The sequence below is a fragment of the Cyanistes caeruleus genome, chromosome 9 (assembly GCF_971803275.1).
Source record: "Cyanistes caeruleus chromosome 9, bCyaCae1.hap1.1, whole genome shotgun sequence".
Taxonomy (NCBI): Eukaryota; Metazoa; Chordata; class Aves; order Passeriformes; family Paridae; genus Cyanistes; species Cyanistes caeruleus.
In genome coordinates, this window is record NC_141709.1 from 20,768,791 (window position 1) to 20,781,807 (window position 13,017).

Below are 13,017 nucleotides of genomic sequence, written 5' to 3' on the forward strand. Positions count from 1 at the left end.
TATGTCACACTAGGAAGCCTGCTTCACGAAGAGGGGGAAAAAGTGGAGACTTGTACACAAACAGGTCACAATCTGTGAGTGTCAGTAGGTCATTGCCATTTTTTTCTTCATGTTATGTAAATGAAAATACTTCAGTGTTATTTTTTTCAAATACCTATTTACATAAAAAAGAGCTTCTACATAAACACAAATATGTGCCTATTTTTACCAAGCTGAAAATATTTTGGAGAAGTGAAAGCTCAGAATTTATGCACTTTCATCATTTATCTTCTCAACAAAACGAGTCAATTCTTTCCTGTCGCATTTGGGAGACCTAGATTTAATCTATTTTAGATCACTGCATTAACACCTTTTTGTTTCCATGTTTACTGCTTATCCTCTGAGAATAGTTTCACTCCCTACCCATATAATATATTAAATTTGAAGTAAGAAGTATAAATACTGATTTTCTTCATGGTAACACTGTGATGCTAAGCATTTCCAACATGGCCTATCTTCAACTGAAATAATTGTGCTATCTCAAATCCATCAATGAATCTGAAATTTGGAACAAAATTATCATAAATTACCATATTGTAACATTTTAAAATGAGTATTTAACCAGAGACAAGAATTGCTATGCAAAATACTACACAGCTTTAAAATTAAAAAGAAAATCAAATGTCAATTTATTTAGATTGTGATTTTTTTGAAATCTCTTTTATTACTCAAAATACAACTATGAAGATTTTTAATCCATACAAATAATACTGTGAACTGTTCACTAATTATGAAATTAAAGCTAATTAGCATTCCCACATAAGTTAATATGTAATAGTTAAAATCAAATACAATTTTATATTGTTTACCACAATATACCACATTTCTGATGTATATATCCCTTAAAAAAACTATGAATGATGAAAATCCCTTTAAGCAGAATTTTAATCTGCACAGCAATGTCTGCCTATTTTGAAGTTTAAACATTCTAGTCTTTAGTGAGAGCCTTGTATTTCTGCTGAACTCACTGATTTAATTTGAAAATGAAATAAGTAATTTAGAAGTAAGATCTGGTGTGGGGGCTTGCCAAAACAAGTCAACTGTGCTTTGAAAGAAAAGAAAGAATGCAGGATAAATTCTCCTGCCAGCCACCAGTCCATGAACCAGCCCCTATCTCCCTCTGCCCGATGCAATACGCTCTTCTTTCCATTAATACCTTTAGGTAATGAATTATAAAATTGCCCCAAAACACATCACACGTCAGTGCTCACACCTCATTCGCGAGGCAAACTGAAGAGCAAATATCTATAAAAGAAACAAACCCCTCCCCACACTTACTTGATGCATCCCACTGGGCAGTGAACTCAGAGCACTGTTGGCTCTCATTTCCCAGAGCCGGTTTCTGCTCATGCGCACCATTCTTGGAGTGCCTATGGAAGAGGCGATTAGCGAACCCTTCCAGTCTCTGCAGCGCCGTGGCTGTCCCCGTGCCCTGGTTACAAGGGACCTCCTTGTGCCCTGCCATCTACACACACCAGCAACTCTCCCAAAAGCAAACCAGAAAACATCTAAAGGGATCTGGACAACCCAGCGCCACTAAGAGCTATGCATGCGTGGAGCTTCCTGCCTGCAGCGTTTGTTAACCACGACTCTTTTCTACTTCCTGTTAAGGAAAGCTCTATGATGTACTGGTTTATACATTGAAAAGTCTCTTTTCATGTAGATTGAAAAGTGTTTTGTTTTTTAAAAAACAAACAAGCAATAATTTCTCTAGTATATGTTCTCATAGCTTTTTAATGCATTACACTTTATATTTAAGTACACATTTTATGTTAGAGTACGACAAACAACCCGTTCAGAAGATCAGAAAGTAGATGGGTATTTTTTTAATTTACCACAACCACATGTGAAAAAAAACCAGTTCCTCCCCTGTTATTAAGATGGAGTACTACATCATCACAGCGAACATAACCAGCTGGATTCTAATCATTAGTAATCTCATGCTTTCAACTAATCAACTTCCTAAGCAAGGAAGTTACTGGTTACTAAGTTAAATAAACTTATTTTATTGCTGAAAGAAAAAAAAGTGCATTATTTTCCTCCTCTGTGGATAAAATCAGTGAAGAAATTCAATCCTATTGCACGTTTAAACACAACTGCATTGTATTTTTTCAAACTTGGTTCTACTTACTCCGCAAATGAACCAAATGCATTTAACTTTTTGCTGATAAGATTTCATTTTTTCACAAGAAATCTTAGTATTTTCAACTGTGGAGTAAGTCTAGAAAGTGTAACTTTTAATGGCATAAAATAGAAGAAAAAGAAACTGAAATCTGTATGTAACATTAAAATTATTTGCAATTGATGCAATTTTGTATGCATACAATGAGCAAAACTAAATATTTGTTTGTGTGAAAATGGAAACACATAGATTTCTGCATATCTACAATGTGGCTTCTTAAAACTTTAGGCTATTCTTAAAGATTGAAATATCTTTTCTTCAATCTGTCTCCTGTCTTACAGTAAAACACGTGTTAAAGACATACCTCTCATTTTTCCCCACCATACTTCTCACTGCATAGTTTTCAAATGTCAGCAGATACCCACCCTTGGACATTACATAACCATTTCATAACAGCCCTGTGCCTCAGAAAAAACCCTCATGCTAACAAACTGCCCATGACAATGATAAAATAATAAAAATGCCAACAGACAGATTTTACAAATTTGGCTACATTCTTCCTCATGGGCATGCTGCACTTGTGACTGGCCTCAGCCAGCACAACCCATTACATTCCTAGACTCTACACAAAGCCCAGGAATGCCCTGGGCTTGCAGGCTCCAGGCACTCTGGAAATGTCCAGCCCCTGTTCAAATTTTGGAACCAACTGTCTAAATGCCTACATTCTGCACAGCCATCTGTTAATCTGGGTGATCATCAGCTAATCTCAGGGGTGACCAGGCTGCTCTTCCATCAGTCTGGTGCTCCAGCCTTCCCTGGATGCCACCTCATGCCTTCCAGCCTTTCACCTGCTCTGTTCCAAGACCAATTATGACATCCACAACATCCCACTGGTTCAAGGCTCTGCTACCAGAAACAAGAGGTAGTGAAGATCATGAGAATCTGTTTGCCTTACCTGGGGTCACAGATAGGCAGAGGGGATATATTAGACACCATGTATAACCAAACACTTTAAAACAGAGTAAGGCCATGCACCTCCCACACAATAATATAAAAAATATTTAAGACAACATCAAGATGCTTATTCCCTTCATGGTGATCTTTGTGGAGCTGAAGAGCTTCTCTGGAATTGCTTCCCCTGTAGCTCACTGCAAGTCTTCGGGCATTGAGGGAGCCTTTCCAAGAGATTCACGTTCTCTCTAACCTCGCTTTTTTTTTTCCAGTAAACAAAGCTACCTGGTATGATGGCGTGCTTATCTTGTCTCTCTGCTCTCTCATGGCTTTCTGATCCTTTACACTACTGTTGTCTTATCTTTCACACAGGTCTTCAACTAAATCATTTTTTCCCTGATCTGAAAGACAGAATTTACAAAATTCACGTTACATAAATTACAGTCTGCTAGCCATATTAAGTCCACTGAGAGATGTAGAAACTGCCAAAGAGCAACTCTGCCCACCAAAACTCAGAGCTCTTAATGCACCCAAGTGTCTAACCTGGACACTTGAGGCAGGGGCCAAAAGCAAAAATCATAAATACTCATAATCTGATATCACTGAACTAAGTCCTTTAAGTGAAAACATGTTTCCAAAAAGGAATTCTTAGAAGAAGTCCTAAGAGAAAGCCTGAATTTGCCAGAATTTTGTTAATTACTGCCAGTGTACACAGTTACAGAAGTTCTGCAGACATAAAACATGAAAAGAAAGTGCTGATCACATTTTCACAGATAGCAATACACTTTCCTAATCTAAGAAATTCTTGGCATTGATTGGCATTGCTCAATGGCAATACAAGAAACTACCATATAAACCCACGTTTCACGTGGCTTTTAATGTCTTCAAATGAAATCCATGATTTTCAAGGCAGACATTCCTATTTCCTTTTACTTAATCTTTCATCTTATTGACTGATCTTCCAAATTAATTATTACATCAAGAAAATTATATGCTGTATAGGAAGAATGCAAGAAAACATCTGAAATTTCTGTTCTGTAAGAGATAACGAAGTGCCAATTACTTGCAGCCAAAGTCAACACTGAAATTGTTGTTAATTGCCTTTAGAGAGAAATTTTGTTTTTGCTATCTTCTGACCAACAAATCTTGGCAAAATTTTAACACATATTCAAAAACTCAGAGTGGTAAGACATTCAGCTCTGAATTTGAACATTGCATGTGCAAATTCTGGTATTTTGATAAACAGCATTTCAGTAAAAACTCACCCACAATTTTATAAAAAGCAACATCATGATGACAGCCAAGGACAAGGGCTAACACAGTGGTACTCTAAGGTGATAAAGGCAACAAAGCCATTTATACCTTTCCTGATGGCCAACCTACAACCTTGGGCAGATTTCCCAGGGGCTGATGCCCTGTGGCATACCACAAAACACAGCACTATAACCCAGCCACAGACCTTCCAGCTCTTTGCTGAAAAAGAATCTACCAGGTAGCTACATGAAGAATTTATTTTTAATAATCTCTGCTAAAACAATATTTCTCAATTTCTAAGAAAAAACTCTACCCTACCAGTCAAGCCTTAAAAATAAAGGATTAAGAAAGAGAGAACACTGCTCTCCTCAAAGGACCCAGATGGTTGAGTAACAGCATGTTACCATGTGTTGTAACTTTACTTGGAAATCGTTTTAAATATTTGTTAAAGGATAATGTGTGCATTTTTCTATATTCAGGCAAAGCAGGACTGTACAAATAACACCATTCTCTAGTGTTTAATGAATATTAACCCTGAGAATCTTGCAATCAAGAACAAGAGTTTTTAAGATAAGTAAATCTATTCCTTGACAGTACCTAGAAAAATGGGTTTATGATACAAAACACATTTCAGGTCACCCATAGTTAAATAAAATCTAGGGTTTAGTTCCAAATCTTGAAACAGTATTTTTCTGGTTTCACATTCTATTTCGCTAAATAAAAATATTATTTTCTATCTTAAATACTAAACATACTGTTTTAAATTGAAATATTTATATTTATCACAGGAAGCCTCTATCTGTATTAAAGAGACATACTGCAACATTTTCTGCATTTTTTTTGTAAACAGTGGAAAAAATAACTTAAACTTTACAAATGCCTAATAAAGAACTTTGTTTTTTTCTAGAGGTTAAAGGAAGTTTATTTATTTGCTTTAAAAATTGATGACTTGATGAAACACATTTTCTCCTTTATGCATCAGTTATTTCAAGAATGAAAGATGAAAATACAACTTCAGCATTTATTATTTATTACAAAAGGAATGAACAATTACTTGATACAAAGTGTTAGTGAGGGATCCTCCATTTTTAAGAGCTTGGGGATCTTGACAAATTTTGCTGGTCTGTTATTGACCAATAAGTTGTTTGTAAGTTGAAAGATGAAGCCAACACATTTCATAAAAAGAAAACAATTTAAGTATCTAATTTTGAATTACTAAATACAAAAGTTTAGAAGCATTTAATGACTCAAATTTTTTACGCTATGTATACTAAAAAATCTAATGTCTGTACTATAAGCCTTAGGCAATATGTGTGGTATTTTTCTAATTGTTATATAAACCTTGAAAGAAAAGGATGTAAAACAAGTACACAGATAGCCCTTTTGTAACTTAACCCCCCCCCCCCTACATTTTCATCCAAAATTATGTAATTGAACACAATCCATTTTGAGTCTTGCCAGGCATGCATATTTCAGAAGGAATTATGGGTAGAAAGAGAGACAGAAAAAGGCTCTTGAAAAAGCAGATGTGTTTTGATTTTCACTGTACATCCAGCACTGTTCCACTGGGCTGCATTTCTTCTTAAACACACACAAGGAGGAGCAGTATTTGCTCACAGCTTACAGCTTTAATGGTTCTCCATTTTGAAACAAAGATTTTTCAAAACATACATAAAGAAAATAAACACAATCAGTAAATTCTTTGTTTAATAAAACAAAAGAAAGCAAACCCATACGGTTTTAGTGTGCCTCTATGCCTACATTTTTTCTAACAAGGTTAACCCTTCCTAGAGAGTCCCTCCGAGAGCTGCACTGAGGCTGGGACTGCAGCACTGCTATAAATAGGACTGCCAGGAGGAAGTTGTTACTATGGAAACACTGATCATATTTCTATTTTGACTCAGTAGGTCTCTACTGGCATCTACTGTACATGAGTTTAACTGCAGCACACATCTAATACCTTCAGCTCTCATCAGGAAGCATTAATTTAAGCTTACATGGCCCAACAGCATCATTTACTTGTTAACTGTGATGATACAAAAATGAATAAAAAAATAAGTGAGAATGTGCAGAAAAAAAAGAACATCAAAATCAGAATCTGATTTTTCATATGTAAGCTGAAAGTTCTTACTCTTCCCACCAGTTTTCTTGTCAAAATTTGACAAATTCATCATGTAAGATGTTGTGATTTTCTGTGGACACATACCCTGGCAGCAGATCAAACAGATTTCCTCATTTCTACCAACACATTATCTGGTCTTTTTGAAATCAAATACTTTGTAGTCACAGTCCCAAATCTAGCGCTGACAAGGAGGGGACAGACAACTCTCAGTACAAAAGGCAAATCTTCAACAAAACTGTTCAATTTGCCAAAGAGAACTGGATTTCTCTCCTAAGATATCACCTTGCTCCATGCTTTTCTCACAGGTTACCTCAAGGTGCTGTGCTCACTGATACTTGCCAATACAATAGTTCAGACTGCAAGTTGGCAGAATGTGAATAAAAATTACACAATTGCTCCATAATAAAACAAAGGTTAGCCAGGAACCATCTTTGCAACAGCTGCTTTCACATGGGTACAAGAGATCTGAAAGTAGTGATCTGAAAGGTGAAATCTGCTTGGTGTCCATGCCCTTCCAAATCACACACTGTCCAAATAACCCTCTGTAGTTACCTGCTAGCACAATTTACAGTAGTTCGACAGCCATTCAGAAGTTTTGAACAAACTCTGTTACTTTGCAGCAAAAGAGAAAGTATGTAAGTGCTTTTTGTTACAGTTACACAAAATAGTAGTCTGCCAGGAGTAAGCTGTTTCTGCTTTTGAACCAATGAGGTGTAGGAAAAACATATAAGTGTACAGACTTTTAAAATTAAAATCCAAGGTTAAATTGTGAAGCAATTTAGCATGAACTCACTTGCTTTGCCTCTCTGAAAAACCTAACAGCAAATAAAGGTTTTGTTGCACTTAATTTACATCAAACTAATTCCTGTTGATTAATATTAAGCATTAATGGGTTATTGATCCAAAATAAGAAAAGAAGAACCATGCAGGCATTTTACTCAGTATCTGACTGGGCTGAAGAAGAAGCCCCCTGCTTCCATTCTGGCCATTCTCTATCAGAACAAGGATGCTGAAGATCTGGCTCTCACAGGAACCTTAAAGGCTCCTGCAGGTGTGAAGCTGCAGTGGAGAGGATCTTGGCTACAGGAAGCTTTGGGTAGAAGAGCTCTACTTTTTCCAAAATCTACAAGTTTGGTCTATCCTTCCTTGGTTTAGCTACTTAGCTAAAGGAACTTGTAAGGAACTGCCCCTTATGAGGCACACTTGGGTTCGAAAACCCCTTCCCTAGGACACATTTAGTATTATGTGTCCTGAATCAGAGTGCTGCATATAACAAATTATTATCCCTGAGAGATCTGGAGTCGTATTTACAGATAGTTCCTCCCATTACCCTATGTCAAAAATTAAGAGAAACTAGGAGAAAGGACAGCTTTCACCTAAACTGAAGTCTTGCAGGCAAAAATTATTCACTGTATTAGCAGCTACACTTCACTAACAGATCTGTACTGTACAGTAAAAGACCAGAATGCTAAATACTAGAGTAACCAGAGACATTTTAGTAACACTTTCAGAAAGCCAATCTTAAAGCATTTTAAATCACCAGCACACTAGGGGAAAGAATAACCCAAGCCAAATTACTCCACCTTGAGTTAAGTATTTTAAATTCATACCTTTGTTTTCCTCCAAAACTGAAGTGTTCCTTGATTATATGACATTTAGGTTTAATTAGAAAAATATCCAAATAAGAAAGAAAGCAAGCAAACCCAAAGTAACTCTATTGGAAGTGCTTTTTCATAGACTGAAGGAGTACAGAGTGCAAATTAGAATACAGTAGCAGCTTTCATAAAGTACAGTCTGAAGCATGAAAATTTGGCCATGTGCTGCAGAGATGCACTCACGACTCACAGCCCCTGCATTCCAATGCCTCACCAGACTACAGGCTGCCCTAGAGAGCCCTGCTCCCTCCACTCCCACCAGCCTGCTCAGCTTCATGTGCCCCACAAACAGAGGAGCAAGTGAAACACTCCCTGTCCCCCACAGCAGCTAGAGTGGAACACAGGCATTAAACCCCAGAAAGGAGGGAGGATGCTGCTGGCCACAGGGCAAGAGGCTGTAGAATGTGTAAGAGGGCATTTCGGAGTTTGCCCAGCACACCTTGTGCTAAGTATGTGGAATCTCAACTACAGGAACTTGCACAACTGCAGAGGCATCAGAAACACAACTCAGAAAACAAGATTTCTTTATATGCTGAAGTTAATTACGCCGTGTTTACAAAATATATGTTAGTCTGCACTTAAATGGAGTAACAAATGCCATCTGCTGGTTTAAGACCAAACAAAGCATGAGGAACTATAATACTGAACAGAAAATTTTAGAAGTACTCAGTCATTCATCTGTAATGTGTTGTATAAACACAACTAAATATCTTGGATTTTTTAGAGGGGAAATAATTCACGCATCAACCTTCTAATTACTAGCTATTTTTCTTAGTGAGGGCATCAACAAAGTTCACAGATCATACTTTTCTCCCTATTTGTGATGGATTTTCATTTAAAAATTCTGATTTCTTTTGAGTTTATTTCACATAAGGTGAATTTATTTATTATTAGTCTGAATATATTCTTAAATAGTATTTACATTTGGATATAAGTGAAATAAATTACCAAGTTAAAAAAAAATTGTAAAATTGTACCTTTGAATTTATGAATTGTGTTTATCAATAAGTAACAGGGACTTTGCTTCTCAGTTCACATTACCCTGTGGCATTCCCAAGTTTTACTTTACAAGAAATGCCAAAATAACTAAAGCTTGGACAGGCAGAATAGTCAAAAGACATCTTTCACTCTTCCATTTACAAAGAATGAGCTAAATACATATACAGGTGTTTTATGTTTATTTAAAAGCACAGGAAAGCTGAAAAAACTTTCCAGGAAAGAAACACAAGATTAAATGCATAGCGTTTCTTTTCTTTTTTTTTGGGGGGGGGGGGGGGGGGGATAAAATATACCAATCTTTGTAATTCTCTGAACAAAGTCAAACAATTCACATGGCATCCAGTTCCACATGCAATGTGTCAGCAAAGATATGATTCTTTAATACTGTATCCTCAACCTTTCAATTTATTTTCCCTTTCAAAGCACCATGATCAAAGATTTTTTTAAAAAAAAGATCAAAAGAAACTAGTGACTCCTTCACCAGCTTATAGAGAGTAAGTTACAAGCTGTGCTGCTGAACACAACATTTTTTCTTATTTTTAGTGCAAAATGAGTGCTTGATAATGCCTAATGTTTTTATTTTGAGAAGTTTAACAATTCTGCATTTAAAAAGTAAATATTTTCTTTCTAAGAAACAGGTTTTCGTTATGCTGGCTACTTGTAATAGAACTCACTCCATTAGATTTCACAGAGAATAAGCTTTTCCACAGTAACACTATTTAAATCAAATAAAGAAATAATTTCAGATTAAATGTAATGTGAACTTTTAACTGACAGGTAAACCACAGCAAATCATCTTGAAGCTACTTTTTAATTAGATACAAGAACATCCATCAGTTGTATTTACCTTTAATTTTCTCTAAAGAGAGAGCAAAGAGTTACTTGAAATGCATTCTGAAAATTACTGTATTTCATACTGTGAATTGCCACTAAAAGCATCTTCTCAAAGCAGTGACAATCAACCCCATACCCTCCCGAACAAGGATACTGTGACTCTTCTGCACCACCGAATGCTTCAGCACACACCTCCACTGCAGGGACAGCAGATCATTTGCCAAACAGGCTTCACCATCTAGGGCCTTCCTGCTAGTAACTGGGAATGCTATCCTTCATCTGGCAATAGTCACATCATAGGATAGGCTATCCTAATCATGATTACTCCAAAATAAAGAAAATGTTTTAAATATTCCTATTTTGAATAGGTGAAGTCTATCTCACAATAACATTGTACAGGCCTTTCTTATTTCTGGGAAATAAAAATCTCTCTAATTTAGCAGAGCTGGAAGATATCTCTTGACTTTTTATCTTAATTTACTTGAAACATTTTGAGAAAAAACGCTTAAAAGTTTTTAACTAGCCAGAGGCTTCATTTCTTCCTCCTGGAAGAACAAACATGTTTCACTGTGAGCCAGTCTCAGATGCTCATAGCTCTTCCTAACAAGCTCAATACAGAATTGTTATTTCTGGGAGTCACATGGCATGTGGGAAGGTTCTGGTTTTCTTCCAATTCCTCTCAAGTTAAAATCTACCCAAGAAAACTGCAAACTGCCAAAATGAGGTAACAGTTGCACTACATTGGGCAATTTTTCTAAACTTATTTCCACTATAAGATCCACCTTCTTCCACTCTAGAGAGGGTGGGTGGAAGGAAACACATGGCATCCCATTTGAGTGAAGTTTCAAAATAATGAATTTAGTAATTGCAGTAACTGAGCCCTTTCTAATACCAGAAAAAAACCTGCAATACTTAAACTACAAGAAATAAAAGCCTAAATGAATACTTAATCTGAAGTGAAAATGAGTGCTTACATATTATTATTATTAGGTAACATTTGACATTTGCATTCCTTTTTCTCTGGGAAGTTGACACTTTCAGAGGAAAATATCAGCTTAATTTATCAGCCAAATAAGGCAAAGTATTATTGCAATTTTTGAAAACACTGCTGATACATGATTTTTCTGTAAAGTTGTGCAAGGCTAACAATGCATTTATACATTGCTGAAAAACTTACAGCCTCATTGCCATTCGTGTTGAAACACCAAGCTTATCTTCCTTCCTTGCCCTAAGGAAAAATGGGTACATATATACTCACTCCAAAAAACAGGAAAGAAAGGCAGATATTCTGGGTGCAAATTTTGTTCTGCTTAAAGCAACCAGCTCAAGGAATATAGATAAGAAAGGCATTTAGAAGCATTCAAAAAAATTAAAAGCATTTCAGAAGAATTGCAAACAAAACCATAACTAACAACCCTGATAAGAAAATGCTTGCAAGTCACCTAGAATAGGTATGAAAACAGCAGGGTGGAAAACTTGGCATGAACCTTTACCTCTTTTCCTTTTCTACTATTTCTTCTCAATACTATTAAAAAATGCAATTCACATCTCTAAGTAAATATTTTAATTCTGAACATCATATATAAACATCGTTACATGAATATATATATTACATAGTATTTTGGAAAACTTTCCCTCCTCCTTCCTCTCATGTAGATGGTTTTTGTTGAAATTATTTGTTTCACTCCCTTAAAGGACTGAACACACATCTAGAGATACAATTACCAGATGCACAACTGGACACAGCCACCTGCAAGACAAGAGGCCCCTTACTCATGTCCTGTGCAGTGTGCTGTAGAGGCTGAGCTCAGGTGTTCTCTCTGCTTTTCTTTGTAGAATTCTTCTGCACCTCTGGTTTTGCAAATACCTTTTTGATATAATTTTGTTCCACATATTATACATTAAAGTATTTTTCAGTTCAGCCTGACTGCTCAATATGCCAAAATTTCTAATCATACATGCCATCTGTTCTCATTAATTTATGTAGTCTAAAAATAATTGGTAGCCTGAAATTCAACAGAAAACTCAGTCATACACATGGAAACAATTTAAAATAAAACTGACTGGTTTTTGTTTAAATTAAAAATAAGACTTTTTTTTTTTTTATGTTTCATGCTTAAATTGACATCCTCAAGTTCAAACATTGTTGTTAATTTTTTTTTTGCATCAGACAAGAAGATGGATTACCATCACACTTTTGACTGTAAACAACATAAATTGGCTCACATATTAAAAATTAAGAGAATTATAAATACACATAAAAAAGACACATTCAATGAAGTCTGATTTTTGTCCTAAATCAAATAAAGCCCAAATTAAAGACTCCTAAGAAAACATACTGAGTGAAATAGATCTTTTTAAGACATATTTACACCAGCAACTTTAATTATTGTTTAAACAGGTTGAAATATGAAAGATAAAGGAAATTAGGCCACTTCTTTGCTTACAAGTAGTTAGTGAGGCATTAAAACACAGCTTAAAATTAAAATGTTCTTTTCTTTGCCAGTAAGTGTCCACTTCAGGAACAACTATGACACAAGCACGGGGAACATAACAATATTAGAATACATCGGAATGTCACCAACACTTGGTCAAAAATTAGAATTTCGCAACGGAACTGGGGGGAGGAAAGGCAAAAAAAAGCAGAGGAAGGGCTAACAGGCAAAGAATTGAGAACTGATGCAAGACTGCATTAGGGAGCTGGCACAATGCAGAGGTAAAACTGAAACAAGGAGCTAAGGAAGGACAGAGTGAGGGCTCTGCATCTGAAACCACTACAGTGAGTGAAGGCAAAATCTGAGCTTGGGGGTATATTAAAGAGCAAGAAAAGGCATCTTCACCAGCAGCCTTAAACAATTAGAATTTTATTCTCTCATGTTATTACAAAAAAAAAAAAAAAAGTTGTACAATGCAAGCCTCCAAGAGTGTAGTGTAGGCAAATTTTTTCTATATAAAAAGGTCTGGCCTATCACTGTACATGGAGAAGAAAATAGCCTAACCCCTCGCTGCCCCAATTTTTCAGCCATTTAAAGGACAATACT

General features: G+C 35.9%; 1 protein-coding gene across 5 annotated transcripts in view; it reads right to left on the reverse strand.

Moving 5' to 3' along the window:
• PRKACB (protein kinase cAMP-activated catalytic subunit beta) overlaps positions 1 to 13,017 on the reverse strand; it is a 67,000-nt gene that overhangs the window by 33,574 nt on the left and 20,409 nt on the right. The window contains exons 1-2 of one of the 5 annotated variants that reach the window (XM_023932170.2): positions 2,884 to 3,036; positions 1,318 to 1,409 (exon numbers count right to left, since the gene is read on the reverse strand). The exons of 1 other annotated variant lie outside the window; for it this stretch is intronic. In XM_023932170.2, coding sequence (XP_023787938.1) covers positions 1,318 to 1,409; positions 2,884 to 2,918 — 127 coding nt within the window. In that variant the 5' untranslated portion in view covers positions 2,919 to 3,036. Of the gene's footprint in view, positions 1 to 1,317; positions 1,520 to 2,883; positions 3,037 to 3,397; positions 3,514 to 13,017 lie in introns of those variants that run through there. 3 more of the 5 variants (XM_086901613.1, XM_086901612.1, XM_023932169.2) reach the window with 3 other exon arrangements.